This window comes from Mastacembelus armatus, chromosome 8 (assembly GCF_900324485.2).
Source record: "Mastacembelus armatus chromosome 8, fMasArm1.2, whole genome shotgun sequence".
In the NCBI taxonomy this organism is placed as follows: Eukaryota; Metazoa; Chordata; class Actinopteri; order Synbranchiformes; family Mastacembelidae; genus Mastacembelus; species Mastacembelus armatus.
Genome location: NC_046640.1, coordinates 1,406,022 through 1,423,533, shown reverse-complemented (window position 1 = coordinate 1,423,533; position 17,512 = coordinate 1,406,022). Strand labels below are relative to the sequence as shown.

The window sequence follows — 17,512 nt, the reverse complement described above, 5'->3', positions numbered from 1 at the left end:
AGTCTGTTGCTAGTCTGTAGACGAACTATACAACACACACAAGACGACACGCTTGCAAGACAAAAGTGATTCGCTTACCCCACATATGTATGTACCCCACATACATGGACATCACAATTTTGGTTGTCTGCACCATAATACTTAATTCTGTGTAACTAAAACCTGTTGTACACAAATATGGATCAGACAAAAAGGACATTCCTTGTTTGGAGTAGTAGTTTTGGAGCATTACAAAAAAGCAATAACAAAACATAAGCACATTGTCAAGGTTCTGGATATGTTGCGTGTTTTGTTTTTCCATATCCATGTTCAGAGGTTGAAACAGTTGCATATGCAACAGTGAGAATGCAATGTGTTGAAAACTGTGTTCATGCTGGAAATAAAATAGATTTGCACTTTGATACACGATGGCGTCTTGATTGTTTTCTGAGGAAACTCTGACCAAGTGTCCCCATATGTGGACACCTTTTTTTTCTTTTTTCAAGAAGTGCTTTATGTTCGAAGATAATATCCGGTTGTTATATTTATTGGTTACACCTAACCCCAAATAGCTAGAAGAAATCTAAAATGCAAGCCAAACCAAAGCTTGGGTCATAGAAGGTTAAGATGTGAAGCTTAAAAGGAACAAAGAGACAAACTGGTTGAATCTATAAATAAGTTTAAAATGAATACTTCATTTATAGATACTATATTAGGAAGTTATTATTATGAAGTTAAGAAAAATGTCATTAGATTTATTAAATAGGAAAGAGTGATAAGATTTAAGAGAGATGAGGTTTCCTTGAACTCAATGACTGTCCATATTCCAGTGCAGTAGGTGGCGGTAATGCAGTGGCTGGCTTACAAACCTCAATTAAACTACAGAAGAAGAAAAATAAGTTGGGGGGGGGGGGGGGTGTCTTTGCGCCTCATTCACTGCGACGTTTTATTAAAGTTGTAAGATGGCGACGGTGCATCTGAGGATTGGGGATCTAGTGTGGTAAGATAACCCTTCGACATTAGTAGACGCGCCTGTTTCTGTTAAACAACGTCCTGTTGTAAAACTAGCGCTCTGGTGCGTTGGTTAGTTTAACAGTGTGTTTGTTGTAGGTCTTAACCAGGCGCAGTCCATCTTAGCGGACACGGTCAACCCAAACAAATCGCTAACCGAGCTGACTCAGCCAACAGCCGTGCTTAGCGGTTAGCTAGCGGACAGGCTACGCAAAGCTTCAAAACGACACATTTGCCTGGACCCAAACATATCTGATATACTTTCACTTGCGCTGCCGTGCTTATCGGCAAAGCCTGGCCAAAGCTATCCAGTTTAATAATGTAGAAATGTTCTGTGTCGAGCCGTGCTAGCAGTGTAGCTAAGGCGTATGTCGACTGCTGGGAGGCTTCCGTGTGCTGGTGCACCCCCAACACTCGCTTATTTGCACGTTTCCCCCAGTGTGAGGTCTGCTTGTTTACAGGGACCTGTTACCCACCTGCGTGGAGCAGCAGCAACTTGTTTCTCACGGTGGCATGACGCTAAACAGCACTACAGAAAGTGTGGCTGGGTGCCTGCTGTTTAATCAGCACGAGTTTCTGTAATCCTTGCTTCTCCAGACATGCCTTAAACCCGACGCCAGCGATTCAAGCAACAGCTGCTTGCTCTGCTAAACAGTCTTCAACTTAGCTTTAGTACACGACTGTGGCAAAGGTCGTAAATCAACAGGACTTGTTAGTACAAGTTCAGGAGGGCATGACGACAAAAGGAGCAAACAACATAAGAACATTCTCAGTGGTGACTGAAAAGCACAATGGGATCATCATTAGCATCTGTTTCTTCTCTGCACTCAGTAGCTTACTCCAGTTGACCTGTTCAGCACTCCTGTTTACCCAGTTTTTCAGTATTGCATTTTGTATTCTATTTACTGAAACAAGCCAAACCTCTCAGGTGAAGTCAGATGATTTAGAAACACAAGCAGATGCTAGAAGTTTTAATAATAAAAAAGCTGTTCAGTTTGATCTGAAACTGATTTATTAAAGAATTAGATGAAATCACACATTTGATGCTAACATTGATCAGTACTGCTGATGCATTTTGGGTAGTACAAATATATGCTACTTAGACCACTACTTATGTACACACACACACACCCATATATATATATGGGTGTGTGTGTGTGTGTTAGTTGGACTTAATGCAGTACAGCACAGTGAAAGGGTCTTAAACAAGAAATCATCAGATGTATGGAATGTATTGTAATACGTCTCTGTGCTAGCTAGTAAGACTTGTACCAAACTCTTACTCTTACTTCAGGGGGAAGCTTGGTCGTTACCCACCATGGCCTGGAAAGGTAAGTGCAGATAAATCAATAGATGTTTCAAAGAAATTATAGCATATAAATTTCAAATATTATGCTAATAATTTCACTAAAACGGTTATTCATATTTCAGATAGTAAGCCCTCCAAAGGACCTGAAAAAGCCCAGGGGCAAAAAATGCCATTTTGTGAAATTCTTTGGGACTGAAGACCAGTAAGTGTGGATCATAAGGTGCTTGTATGGACTTTGCAATGCCTTTCCCACGAAATGTGCAAGAACTGTCTTTGTGTGTGCCTATACAGTGCCTGGATCAAAGTAGAACAACTGAAGCCCTATCATGCCCACAAAGAGGAGATGATTAAGATAAATAAAGGAAAGCGCTTTCAGCAGGCAGTTGATGCAGTGGAAGATTTCCTGAAGAAAGCAAAGGGGAAAGAACAGGTGAGAGCGTTTTAACACAGTTTCAAAATGTGCCCAAACAGACAGCAAGAATGTGTTTCTGACCTCATTTAAGTAATGTGTTTTTGGTAAAGAGCTATCAGTTCAAACTGTTTCTCTCTCACTGTACACAGAGCAGCGTCGGGTAATTCATGGCAGACTAGAATTTTTGCAAACAGAGCCTTTTTTGAAACTTTTTGATGAAAATACAAGCCTGACTGAAGAATAGAGAGGCTGGTGGGGGAAAAAAAAAGATGGCAAAGCACAGCTTTTTATCCAGTTTTTCCTACACACTCAGATGTATGTAACTTTGGTACTGAACCCCAGGGAAGTCAGAGGAACTCCTGCACCACACAAGACCCCATTTCCCCTGCTGGTGTTCACCACTTCCTGACAGCTCAGTCAGGAACCTTGTCAGGAGTGCTGGTTCTGTGTGTGTTTTTTTTTTTTTTTTTTTTTTTTTTTTTAAATATACAGTGGGTACGGAAAGTATTCAGACCCCTTTAAATTTTTCACTCTTTGTCATTGCAGCCATTTGCCAAAATCAAAAAAGTTCATTTTATTTCTCATTAATGTACACTCAGCACCCCATCTTGACAGAAAAAAACAGAAATGTAGAAATTTTTGCAAATTTATTAAAAAAGAAAAACTGAAATATTACATGGTCATAAGTATTCAGACCCTTTGCAGTGACACTCATATTTAACTCACATGCTGTCCATTTCTTCTGATCCTCCTTGAGATGGTTCTGCTCCTTCATTGGAGTCCAGCTGTGTTTAATTAAACTGATTGGACTTGATTAGGAAAGGCACACACCTGTCTATATAAGACCTTACAGCTCACAGTGCATGTCAGAGTAAATGAGAATCATGAGGTCGAAGGAACGGCCCAAGGAGCTCAGAGACAGAATTGTGGCAAGGCACAGATCTGGCCAAGGTTACAAAAGAATTTCCTGCAGCACTCAAGGTTCCTAAGAGCACAGTGGCCTCCATAATCCTCAAATGGAAAAAGTTTGGGACGACCAGAACTCTTCCTAGACCTGGCCGTCCAGCCAAACTGAGCAATCGTGGAAGAAGAGCCTTGGTGAGAGAGGTAAAGAAGAACCCAAAGATCACTGTGGCTGAGCTCCAGAGATGCAGTAGGGAGATGGGAGAAAGTTCCACAAAGTCAACTATCACTGCAGCCCTCCACCAGTCGGGGCATTATGGCAGAGTGGCCTGACAGAAGCCTCTCCTCAGTGCAAGACACATGAAAACCTGCATAGAGTTTGCCAAAAAACACATGAAGGACTCCCAGACTATGAGAAATAAGATTCTCTGGTCTGATGAGACCAAGATTGAACTTTTTGGTGTTAATTCTAAGCGGTATGTGTGGAGAAAATCAGGCACTGCTCATCACCTGCCCAATACAATCCCTACAGTGAAACATGGTGGTGGGAGCATTATGTTGTGGGGGTGTTTTTCAGCTGCAGGGACAGGACGACTGGTTGCAACTGAAGGAAAGATGAATGTGGCCAAGTACAGAGATATCCTGGAAGAAAACCTCTTCCAGAGTGCTCAGGACCTCAGACTGGGCCAAAGGTTCACCTTTCAACAGGACAATGAACCTAAGCACACAGCTAAAATAACAAAGGAGTGGCTTCGGAACAACTCTGTGACCGTTCTTGAGTGGTCCAGCCAGAGCCCTGACCTAAACCCAATTGAGCATCTCTGGAGAGACCTGAAAATGGCTGTCCACCAACGTTCACCATCCACCCTGACAGAACTGGAGAGGATCTGCAAGGAAAAATGGCAGAGGATCCCCAAATCCAGGTGTGAAAAACTTGTTGCATCATTCCCAAGAAGACTCATGGCTGTACTAGCTCAAAAGGGTGCTTCTACTCAATACTGAGCACAGGGTCTGAATACTTATGACCATGTGATATTTCAGTTTTTCTTTTTTTAATAAATTTGCAAAAATTTCTACATTTGTTTCTTTCTGTCAAGATGGGGTGCTGAGTGTACATTAATGAGAAATAAAATGAACTTTTTTGATTTTGGCAAATGGCTGCAATGACACAGAGTGAAAACGTTAAAGGGGTCTGAATACTTTACATACACTGTAAATACACTGTATACTAGCACTGTGTGTTGTGTGTGGTCTTTGGTAGCTTGTATAGTTAAATCTATATTTGCTTTTTGACCCAAAAAAAGGTTTGTAAACAGTTGTTAAAAAAAAATTCATAAAAGCAGCTGAGAAGAACCTGAAATTGTACCAAATCTAGTCAAATGGGAAAGTTAGCTATAGAAAGATGGATTTAATTTCACTTAACAAACTAAGCTCTGTTTGTTAGAAAAATTGAAGATTTCAATGCAAAGATCAGAAAAGACAGCAATTATTATGTATAGATTTTTTTTTTTTTAATGTTTTTAAACCTGTAAGAGTCTATTGCTAACTCTGCTGTGCTCCTAGCTGGGTGTGTATTTGTTTTGCTTGTAATTTATGTGCTTCAGTACTTCTCTAAGCTGCAGAAAGACCGAAAGAACCAAACAGAAGACTCACATAAGACAAAGCGTATAGAGAAACTTTTATTTTTGGCATTTTTAGAAATTGTTTTTGAGTGGATGTTGCAGTCCATATTTTCAATTTAAAACTCTCTGCAAAAAGTCTTCAAGTCGACTAAACTGTCCACATAAAAGGGTCCAAGATTCCAAAGTAACAACAAAATGCTGTTTTTTGTGAGATCTTTCGCAATGGGTCCTTCTGTTTCAGGCCTCCTTCATAGAATACTCCAAGGTATCACATTCAGTCTCAGAAAATGTTTATGCAGGTTGATGCATGGCCTCTTTGGAGGTTAATTGCCTACAACTGGGAAACACTCGTCTTTTCTGTGTTCATGTTGCTTAGACAAGGTATTTTTTGTGACAGCACAAAGTCATAATCCTATTTTTGACAGAATTCAGACAGCAAAGGAGACTCCAAAGGAAAGAAGACGCCCTACAAGCCACTGAAAATACTGGAGGAAGATGATGAGGATCTCAGTGCCCTGAAGGACCCCTCTGAGAAGGTCAGTAGGACTTTGAGAAGTTCAATACCTCTCCCTGTGAATTATTTGTTAAATAGCTTTTAATTAATGTAGAATATCAAAAAAATACATATAAAAAATGACAACTGTTCAAAAAAAAAGCAGAGATGAAGACAAATTCATCTATACATCATCCTGAACGTCTTGTTTCTCTCCTCTGTTGGAAATGTCTTTGAGACTTAAAACGTTCTAGTATTTGAGGGAAAAAGTAACCTGATGAAACTATGTTCACTAAGCTCAGTTATACCCCCTATGCACCTGGTTACATCACCACAATGCATAGTTTTGTTTTGAAGAGAAATGTGCTCACATAGCACAATGGAGTTCATGAGTTTATTTACCTTGTGCCTTACATGGTGTATTTTTGAGCCCTTTCAGTGATCACACTAGATTTTTATCATGCCAGGTATACTGAACCATACAGAGCATTTATACTAATCACACCAACTGGACTTTGTGGTCACATGTGGTCTATCGCCCAAGTGTGGTTACTGAGTACTGTGACCTACACTGTAGACAGTAATAAGCACTAGACTTCACCTAACTGGAGTACCAGTGAACAATCCTGATTTTCTAGGTTAGGTTGTGTGGTGATTAAAATGTACTTACACGATTATACATTATTCAAATTCTTGATAATGTCAGGGATTACTGACAGTGCTAGTATAAGCAGCCCCTGTTATTGGTCAAGCAGACACAAACATCAAAATAACCACTGTTTCACTATGTTGTGTGGCAGGAGTATGGGACAGTGCAGCGCGAAAGGATTAAAAAAAGATTACAAACGGGGTTTGCTGGATGCTGATTTTGGCCAGTGACTTGCCTATGCCAGTCTCAGCAGTGCTCTTGCTTACCAGTTGTCATATAAATTAGTATCACTTGTTCACATAAACTTGAAAAAAAAATCAATAACTGTAACTTTTGCTTCTTCCATTCTGTCCCAAAATGAATTTCTTCCCTCTTATGCCAGCTGGAAGTGGCATTGTTAAAGCAGTGGATTGTGTTTCAGGCTGTTGTCCAATCCTTTAATTATTTTTTTCATCAGAACTATAACAAACAAACACTACTGAAAGCTATAGTAGCTAGGAAGATCATCTCATTTGAGCGTGTCAAGTGTCAATTTTAACAAGGGTGTAAAAAATCCAGAAAGTTGATTTTTTTTTTTTTTTTTTTTTTTAAAATAATAATCATGTTTAATCCATTTTGGCTAAAGTGAGTGGTGGCTTTCATTTTTTTATGAAGCATGGGTAAATCGATCATATTCATTTTGGACCTAGTAGATGATGTGTATTCTGTAACCCCTGACATTATCTGTTTTTCAGATGCCTGTCTAGTTTCTGCTACCATCCTAATGCAATGGACTTCTGTAATTGGTCCTCAACATTGTCTCCCTCATATATGACAGAGTGGTGACCCCACTATAGCAGACATGGGTCTCTACCAATTCCCTCAATGATTTAGAAGGTCAATATCTGTTTCTCTCCTCCTTAAGGATTTAACTGACTCTGACCCCGAGCCGTCCACTATGGAGAGGCTGGGGGCTGGACCTGGCTCAGGATTCAAATGGGAAAGCAGTGTAGGTGAACCCCCCCTTCCCACCAAGCCTGCCTTGCCTTGCTGTTCTTCTACCTGACTTAACCTTTGGCTTTAATCACCAACAACTGCAGACCTTTCCCTTCTGACCTTCTTGGTGCTCACTGACTACTGAGACTCTGGCATGTACTGTAGGCTCAAACGGAGGTTGAGGTTTGGTTGAGTTGATCTGGAACCATAGTCCTGGTCAGATTTGAGTATGTGGTAGTAATGAGAGCCAACCTGACCCTCAGGACCATGGTGGATGACACCAGGTGTGTGTAAAGAAACATATTCTTTGAGTGCATTTATGTAATTTGTAAGCTGGCTGTATTTAGTGTGTCATTAATTCAAAGCAGCCAAGACCTCCTACCCTGAGCTCCTGCTGCTCTCAGCCTTCTTTATGACCTGTTCAGTTGTAAACAGAATCAGACCTTTTTCTTGTATCAGTTCTTTTTCTATGCAGAACCCAATCAGTTCCTGTGTCTAGAATGGTGCACCTATTTTATGATTATATTTTGCTTCCTCAGAAATTAAAATCTTAATTTTCCCTCAGGCTGTAATCGAATTGTGATTGCATCCTTGTGGATTGGTGTTAAACAGAGTTCCCCAGTTTGTGCTTACTTTGTGCATAAGCAGGGGCTGGCTTTGTGGGTTGAACTGAACCTTTAGGATCATACCTGATGCATCGGAATAAAGGCTTTTGGTTTTCAGAGGACTCTTAGTCACTCAATTAAGGAAACTGTTTTACACCAATTTTTCCCCAAAGATAACTCACTTTTCTCTCTGTGACCTTCTAAGCACACACTGTAATGTTTTTTCCAATTGACATTCATGTTTTGGCTGAGAGTTGCATGGTGATCACTGTAGAACTTGTATAACTTAATGTCAGGGCATTTCATAGGCTAGCCATTCCATTCACTGTATCAAACACCCAGCCCATTTGTTTCAGTTCGAAAACTTGGTTATTGGCACACCTCTGGTTCTTTTGAATAGCAAACTGCTCTTGCTTCACATTGCTCTGAGTATTGTAAAACTATAGGGCCATGTGACTAATAGTTTTTTTTTTTTTCTTTTAACCTGAATGATGTGTGTAGATGCTGAACACATACAGGGTTCTCACTGGTTATGGAGTTTCTGAAGAATTGTAGAGTTTTGACAGAACTGAGATTTATCAGAGAAGTAGCAAACATATTGGAAATTGGAAGAATTCTATGTAGCCTATAACTATCAGGGCACAGTCAAAGTGATGGAATCACTCACCAAATTGGTTACCAGCAACTGTAGAAAATGATGGCAGTTTCTCAAAACGGCATGATGGGAGCCATGATGTGTCAGTACTGTGCGGTGTGAGTGCAAGTGTTTCTACACACTGTGTTCTAGGTTAGGTCAGTTCATATCCATATGCGAAGAGAGCACTGTCCCACTGAACTCTTCTTCTGTTGCAGTCTTTGAAGGATGACCCACATTTCCATCATTTCCTACTCAGCCAGTCTGAGAAGGTAAAAGGAAACATGCAGCCCAACCTTCTATTATCTGCATTTAGTGATTTTCTTTTCAGGCTCAGGTAGAGGAGTGGGTCTGATTTGGTCAGCAGCGATAAGATGTTAATGTAGCATCTTGCATTATCTTGTCATGCCAATCACAGAATAATGTTGGAATGTTGCAATTAAACAGAAAACAGCATGCAGCATGTGGTTAAAGTGACAGAGCCTCTGTATGTCAATGTGTTGGGGATTTGCTAAGTGACATTTCAACACTGGCACACTCCAAACAAGCCATGTCCCTGGGCTTTTTTTTTTTTTTTTGGACAGACCAAGTGCTATAAAATATACATCACTGTCATTTGCTGATTAGAGTTCTGTATCATTCAAACACACCAATGCAGTACACAACTTTTTTTTTTGAAAATAATTATTTTGCATTAGTTACAAAAACTTGACATCTAGTATGAACAAAGAGCAGACTACAATGTTAGTTACCTGATGCTGACCAGAGGTTGCCTAGAGATTGACTTATTTGCATTTAAGGCTGTTCATTAGTAATGTTTACTACACAATATAGTTACTGCTCAGTTTTATATTAAGCAGAGTGAATCTGGTGTGAACTTGCCATTGCAGTGCTGTGTCTATAGAGTATGTTGGTCACCTCTCGTTTCCTCTGCCCATAGCCGGCTTCATCACTGGAACCCATTAGCAAGCGCCTGAAGATCATTGAAGAGGTAACGTAACTAATGAATTCTGGTCTGAGTAACCAGTCAAAATATTTAAACTTATATCAATTAACTTTAATATTAGCCATGTTTTACTTATATTAATTGATTCTGCATTTAAAACTGTGGTGTCTTCAATAACATACTTTTTTTTTTCTTTCCTTACATGTAAATGCATGGGAGAGCTAGGTAGGACTTTTGCTATTATTGTGATATTAATAATGTTGCATTTGGCTGCAGGACACAGGATCGACATCTATCCAAGCAGCAGACAGCACAGCCATTAATGGCAGCATCACACCCACAGATAAAAGGTACTAAGCATATCTGAATACCATTATCAAAATGACTTACTAAATATAGCTGGAATATAGATCACAAGGTTTGCAGCTAGGATTATCTTGTTACGTTATAGTCATTTAGGTTTGTTTTTAAAGCTTGGACCGTATTAAAACATGAATGTATTCTCTTTAGTTTTATCATTTGTTTGCTCATGTTTTTATTTTTTGTTTGTTCTTCTTGGACATTGCCCTCTAGGATAGGGTTCCTCGGTCTAGGGCTGATGGGTAGTGGTATAGTATCTAACTTGCTGAAAATGGGTCACATCGTCACAGTGTGGAATCGCACAGCAGAAAAGGTACAAACTGCACCACACAGTCACCATCACATGGGAAACTACAGTATGCAGTTTAAAATGATCACTAAAACTGATGCAGTGTGTGATATTATATTTAATTTGAAACTTCTGTTACTTTGCTTCTTCCGATGTTTAGTGTTTCAACACACATAAAATTGAGAAAGCTGAGGATGAGGCAACACATAATGCAATATTTTTTGGTGGCGGTTTACACTTGACTGACACCAGAAAGTGTAGAGAAGAATTTGAATGCTTATTAATAAACATGTACGTAAACAGTGTAGGGTTTGAAATACAAATCAACAGCCAAAGTTTTGTGGGAAAGGAAATCCATTAAACAAGATCACACAGTGTGTTTTTGTGAGTAACAATAAACATAAACATAATCTGCTTGTTTACAAGAGAACTCCAAAGGAGGCAGTTTATTGGTATCAAACCACAGAAGGATCATGCACATCAGTGTTGACATGCCGCTGGTGACTCCTCTCTGCTTTGTTCCAGTGTGACCTCTTCATCCAGGAGGGTGCCAGATTAGGCCGGACTCCAGCAGAGGTGGCTTCCATGTGTGACATCACTTTCTCCTGTGTCTCAGACCCAAAGGCTGCCAGAGATGTGAGTTCCATCTCAACTACAGGGAATGGCTTCCTATAAAGGTGTGAATAACTGTCTTACGGTTAAAATCTTCTCATGTATTTATTGCTCTCCAGTTGGTGCTGGGACCCAGTGGAGTGCTGCAAGGAATCAGGCCAGGCAAATGCTACATAGAGATGTCTACTGTAGACCCTGAGACCATCACAGAACTCTCACAGGTGTATACACACACATATACACAAATTTGCCAAAGCAGCCATAATTCTGGAAAAAGTATTAAATATGCATCCTTTCAAAGCTTTTCTTCATAACGGAATATCCCAAACTCTCAAAATGAGTGTTTTTTTTGTTTTTTGTTTTTTGTTTTTTTCCACCTGAAATATTCACAGTACAAGCAGTTATCACTACTGGAGTAGTCTGGGTATTACTACAGGGCTTGCAAAATCACTAGCCCGATGTCCTGGGGTCTTCCAGTCAGGCTTCCAAAATTTATAATCTACCCTGCCCATTGGGCTTTCAGAATTTGTGAGCGCTGTACTATATTAAATTGTTGTTGAACCTGTGAATGTCAGGTGATCACATCGCGGGGTGGCCGTTTCCTAGAGGCTCCAGTGGCAGGAAGCCAGCAGCTCTCCAACGACGGGATGCTGGTCATCCTGGCAGCTGGTGACAGAACAGTCTACGAGGACTGCAGCAGCTGCTTCCAGGCCATGGGCAAGACTTCTTTTTTCCTTGGTATGTAGGGTGTAAGAATGTGTCTAGCAAAGGGATAAGGGGAATCAGTGCTGGATATACAACAGTTGAGTTGGTGTAAACATGAACAAAAGAGGTTATCAGACTCATCCAGCTGAGAGAAAGACAGGCAACAAAACCCCTTTGCTAGAATTGACTGTTGCAGCTATATATTATATGCAAAATGTATCTTAAGTACTGGGCCAATAGGACATCCCAAACTCAACTTGAACTCAGGTGGGCCAAGACTGTTTTGGGTTTAATTTTTCCAAGGAACTCACTGAGAAACCTCTTTTTCAATGGAGACCTGGGCTACATTCCAAAAGGGTGACCTACTCCTAAAACATTGCTCATACAGTATCACTTCTTGTGGTCAAAACATCCACAGGCTACCTTTTGATATAAGCAGTTGAGGTTTTATTTTGCAGGTAAAGGGCTGATTGTGACAAAGTTTCAGATTGCTGCACAGTGCAAACCAATCAAGGAGGCCACCTCTTTCATAGCGATGAGTGTAGGGCAGGCCATAAAATTCCCACACAGACTCCTGGTATGTTCCAGGCATGTCTTAGAGTCATGCCTGTGCTTTCATGTGAAGAAAGCATATTTGTAACAGTAGGTAGTAGTGTTCTGGACAGTTTTCAATCGAAGTTACTCATTTCAGCTTTGAAAGAACATAGGTATTGAATTTATGGTGGTTCATTAGCAAATGGAATTGCACTGAAGTAAAGTCACAAATGGTTTAGTATTAGTGAGTAACCTTTAATATATCAGTCTAGATCAGAGGTAGGCACAGATGTCCCACCCCTGGTCTAGATCAAGTATGACCTCTGGTTTCCATTGCAGATTTTGCATGTATCTGTCAAAACACAAACCTTCACTTATCACCCGCTTACCTGAACTCCATCCAAAGACCTCTGTGCTGTGATTCTGAAAGAAGACTGTCTTCTCTGCAAACATGGGCAAAGAGTAATGGGCTGCATTTAACACTGCTGGCCCAAGCTACAAGCTAACCTAATCATGTTCAGCTGTGCTCAGTTGCAAGCTGTGTCATTTTTACTGCAAGCACCGTGGTTTTCAACAGGAAAAAAGTTGCTAGCTTCCATGTTGTTTCTCAGAACATCAAGTCATCATTCTCCATCATTTTGAACATGATGGACTAAACAGAGGTGCAAGGCAGTCTGATGATTTGAAAAGCCTGCATGTGCTATCATAACGTTTGTTCAGAGACTATCTTTTGAGACTGACCTCAATGTATCAATGGAGGGCATTTACATTTGTTTTGGGGCTCTGAGCAAGGTGCGCTATTGCACCTACCTGTATTGACAAGAGCTATAACTGCAAGGATCCTGCTCTATGTCTGCTAAATGTTAAAGGCTAGCCAACAGAAATGTAGACATTGGTACACACAAAAATTAATTTAGCAGGGAGACTATTGCATATTTCTGCTTTATATGTTTAATTTAGCAAGTGTGTATGTGTTTTAAGGTGAAGCAGGGAATGCAGCAAGGATGATGCTGATCCTCAACATGGTGCAGGGTAGCTTCATGGCCACCATTGCAGAAGGGCTAACTCTGGCCCAGGCCACTGGACAATCACAGCAGACCTTCTTGGACATCCTGTGCCAGGGCCAGATGGCGAGTACCTTTGTTGACCAGAAATGCCAAAGTAAGTCAACCAAAAAGAAGCTTCAGGTCATTTTATTGGGTTATCTGAACCTTGCTTAATTGTTCATTTCTATTTACAGTATTTAAATTTTTTTTTCTTTCAATCTCAAAATAAAATTTAAATTCTAAGTCCATGGCCATTGAAAAATATAATCCTCCATGCTTCTTTTAGATATCTTACAGGGCAACTTTAAGCCAGACTACTATTTGAAACATATTCAGAAGGACCTGCGGTTGGCCATCTCCATGGGTGACATGGCCAACCATCCAACCCCAATGGCTGCAGCTGCCAATGAGGTACAAGTATGCGCTTTTATTTATTTCAGTGAATAAAATGAATGAATAAGTTTGGAGTGGATCCACTGGGGAACATGATGCTGTCATGATGCTTTTTGAGTAATTGATTGGGGCACAAAGCTGACAACCAGTATATATGTTGTCTGAGCTGCTTGTCAGATGGTCAGATAGCTTCACAACCTCCCATATGCCCACACATTTCCAACATCAGGTTACAAAGGTCTGTGTCCAAACATTTCTCACTTTAATGCATGACCTGTTAATCACATTAGTCTATTTTGATCAGAAGTTAAAAATGTGATCACTACATTGTTTCTTTTAACTGATCTGTGACTTTTCAGCAAATAATGATCTTGATCTCATGGGCACCTGTGTCCTGTTGGTCCAAGCAGTCCATCAGTAAAGGAAACTTTCTTTTATTTTTGTTCTGTAAGCTATGGTATGGTTTGACAGTGTGTAGAAGTGACCCTGGTATTCTAACTCCTTTTTGTGTGCACTGATATTGAATCATCAGATCAAGTACCTCTCTCCTTTTCATCAATATATGAATAAATAGTTTTTTTTGTTTTTTTTTTTCTGTTCCTCCACAGGTTTACAAGAGGGCCAAGGCACTGGATCAGTCAGACAACGATATTTCTGCAGTGTACAGAGCCTACATTCACTAGAGCGTGCAGTGCCACCTATCCTCTGGTCCACACAGTCTTTAATCCCTTCTTATCTCTCCCTCATCATCTAAGAAGTGTTTTAATTTAAATTATAGTTTTACTCTATTTACCCCTGATGCCAGCTTTCTTACCTGCATACACGTCATGGGACGTAATTCCTTTTTTAAGAGATGACCTGGAGTATGCACTGACTGTAATGGGGGATGCATGCTGTAAGAATGTTTCAAGCTTGTACTAGTGTAGTGCTGCAGTCTGCTGAGGGGGAAGTGTGTCTGGTTTCTGACAGCTGAAGACATTGGTACATGTAATGCAGGGTGTTGTGTGAGGATGTGGGGTCCAGTGCCACTTTGGAAAGCAGGATGTCCAACTCTGTCAGGTTTTGTGAATGCAGAAACTCTAAAGATTTTTTTGTTAATTTGCAACTGGTAAGTTTATTTAATTGTAAGTTTTCTTTTAAGTGTCCAGAATTCCATGAGAGAAAACACCAAGAACATGCCACTGCATTGCCTTAAGATTGTATTCCCTCAAGTCTTTCAGTAATAGCTGTATTTATATTTCTTTCTAAGTTTTCTTGGTGCAGTTTGATCATGGCTTGTCTCTATCTGATAAAATGAAATGATTTATGCTTTTATTTTGCTGTTATTGATCTTGAACAGGTTAAGGACAGAGCAACAGTGTTGAGGCCTTAAAATGCAGTAATAAGTGACATCTCAAGACTTAAGATTTTCTACTTTTGTTTTACAGAGTTCTCATTTCTGCTGTGCTTTTCTTATAGCAGGGGTAATATATTACCCTGGAACCAGATGCATCCGCTTTTGATTTGCATTTTAACTGAAGGTCATAATTAAGCCCCTGTGTCTTTTCTTTTTTTTTCTTTCTTTTTTTTTTTCCAGATTATTATTAAAAATTCCAGCTGGGTTTGAAAACCAATTTTAAACCGCCCACGAGATGCATGAGTAAAAAATAAACTAAATGAAAGAATATTATGGGGATTAGTGGCAGGAAGGTTTTATTAGTTTTAAAGACTGACACTTGAAGCTGTAAAATAAATGCACACTTATCTCTGAAGTCAGTAGCTGACTTCTGTTGAAACATTGTTGACCAATTTATACCATTCTTAGTACATACACCAAAAAATTGAAATGTTAACAATCAGGGCCCCAAACCAAATGGATGTCTTTATTTTAATTTATTTTATTTTTTGATTGCCCTCAAAATCTTTTCAGGGGAAATAAACGGAAGGACAGCAGCAGTAGTACAGGTCCCCACCAGTTTTCTTGGTTCTAATACTGGTAGATCTAGAATCTGTTCAATGAATTGGCCTGCCAGTATTCATCAAACTGATAAGGTCAGCATAGACATGCTAAAGATATGTTGGATTTTTAATGATGAAGTTTCTATTACAGAGCTCAGGCAAGTTTTTTTTTTTTTTTTTTTTTCCTCACTGAAATGTTGCACTCAGTAGTATCTTAGTCCTAATGCTTTACAGATTGTCATCAAAATTCTACGTTAAAAAAAGTGGATAGTAGTGTAGATAATTTTATATTTAAATATCAGATATTTAACCTTTGGCACAGAATTTTTGAGGCAGATACCATCTGGGTCCGTTTTTATTTCCAATCCAGTCACATTGTATTACTGCAGTTCTCAGATCTGCCTATCTAGCAGGTCCAAGTGGACCTTCAGTTCTCATATAATCCCAGGAGAAAAATTGATCTTGTTGATCTGTAGCGTTCTGAGTGAAGTCTATAACAATGGGCCCTGTTTTAATTTATGCGCATTTGGTTTTCTGTAGACGCTGGTCTAAAAGGTTTAGAACAGTGAAGGCCTCTACTACAAAGCCTAAATCATTCATGCTCACATGCACACCTTGCAGTCACCAGTAAACCTAACATGCGTGTGTTTAGGCTGTGGGAGAAAGCTCACACGGTCACAGGGAGGCCTCAGTAAGTGAGCAGTTCAAAGGTAAAAGATTCAGACCAAGAATTTTCTACTTGTGCGGCAGCAGTGCTAACCACTGCTCCACTGTAGCTCCCAGCCTAATAACTAGTGTGTAGATGTGAATTGCTATGCAGACCATCTACATACCCGCCTATTAGTCATGGATCACATAGCCAGATACTCAAACTTGGCTAGTTGAGCATCATGGTCTATTGGTGCCTATTAGTGCACTCTTCATTCTGCCACTAAATCACCGTTTTGTCGTGTTCATTGTTTTAAAGAAAATAATTTTGGATATAAGTTTAAGTACTTAAAAGTCCAGCAAGCTGTAGCAACGAGTCCTGCTGTTCTTTTGCAACTCATCCAGTACAGCACAAACAGCAGATCTGGGAAGAGGAGAGTGTACACCACCAAAATGTAATTGCTTCCTTGAAGGAAAGGCCCTCATGGTGTTTTGTTTTGTCCTTTCACCCTTCTTCACCCCACTGAATGAGTTTGTCACAAAACAATTATGTTGCATGATTTAAATTTAGGTTACAGGTTCAAGTGTAAAGTAAACTGTTTATAGACAGATGTAAATAGCCCATTAAGATGAGTAGGGGTTCTTTTGTATCTACAATAACTGGGATTAATTGCTTTCAGTTTTGACTTTACAGAGAGGTTGTTTTAACATTTGTGTCTTAATACTGTAGATTGTTCAGTTCAAGTGCAAATGGTTTATTATTACATGGCTTACATAATCGGACTTACACTGAATCGAAAATGACTTGGATCTTGGAAAGTTGTAACTTTTGTTTTGGGGATATTTATGATTTTGTGTACATGTGGAAATATCAAAACTTCTGTGCTGTTTAATAAATCCTCTCTAGATTAATGACATTTAAACATGTTTAATGAATAACCAATTTCCAACTTCATTTGAATTGATCTCTAATATTTTCAAACAGTGCTTCTCAAAACCAGTCTCTAGTTTGTTTTTTTTTTCCTCCTCAATCAGCAGGCAAGGATGGTCAAGGATAACTATTAGGAATATTTTCGCTTCAGTGGAACGAAAATCTGTATTTTGCTGACTTTGTTGAGGTAAATAGTTAAATTATTTGTGCACTCCATATTAGGAGACACTACACTGTAGCTCACCACCAAACAGTGGTGGTGAAAAGGTTGCAGATCCAACTTTCATTATACGGCTTTAATTACGGCCAACAATACAAATACTAATAAAAATGAAGTTTACTGTGAGTCATGAGTGGGGTGTTGTAATGAGGGGAACAATGGACCTATACCCATGGCCACAGCAGGGGGCAGTTTAGATTTGTCAGACTTCTTGTCTCTCATGTTGCTGAATGTCAGATAAGCTGAGGACATTTAGCGGCTACTGAAAGTCATGTGCCTTCATTTGTGGTAGTTTACA

At 39.6% G+C, this 17,512-nt stretch overlaps 1 protein-coding gene across 3 annotated transcripts; it reads left to right on the top strand.

Annotated features, from left to right (window-relative positions):
* The first annotated feature begins 888 nt into the window (after positions 1 to 888).
* glyr1 (glyoxylate reductase 1 homolog (Arabidopsis)) lies at positions 889 to 16,980 on the top strand. Of its 3 annotated transcripts, XM_026324751.1 has the most exons (16): positions 889 to 979; positions 2,285 to 2,321; positions 2,422 to 2,501; positions 2,591 to 2,729; positions 5,662 to 5,772; positions 7,283 to 7,366; positions 8,811 to 8,864; positions 9,533 to 9,583; positions 9,815 to 9,888; positions 10,112 to 10,211; positions 10,713 to 10,823; positions 10,919 to 11,020; positions 11,375 to 11,537; positions 13,020 to 13,199; positions 13,371 to 13,495; positions 14,086 to 16,980. In XM_026324751.1, exons 1-16 carry the CDS (start codon positions 942 to 944, stop codon positions 14,158 to 14,160), a joined length of 1,524 nt encoding a protein of 507 aa, XP_026180536.1. In that variant the 5' UTR covers positions 889 to 941; the 3' UTR covers positions 14,161 to 16,980. The 3 variants fall into 3 exon arrangements, with proteins under 3 accessions (XP_026180536.1, XP_026180537.1, XP_026180538.1); XM_026324752.1 differs by lacking the exon at positions 8,811 to 8,864; XM_026324753.1 differs by lacking the exons at positions 7,283 to 7,366; positions 8,811 to 8,864.
* Positions 16,981 to 17,512: the final 532 nt, after the last annotated feature.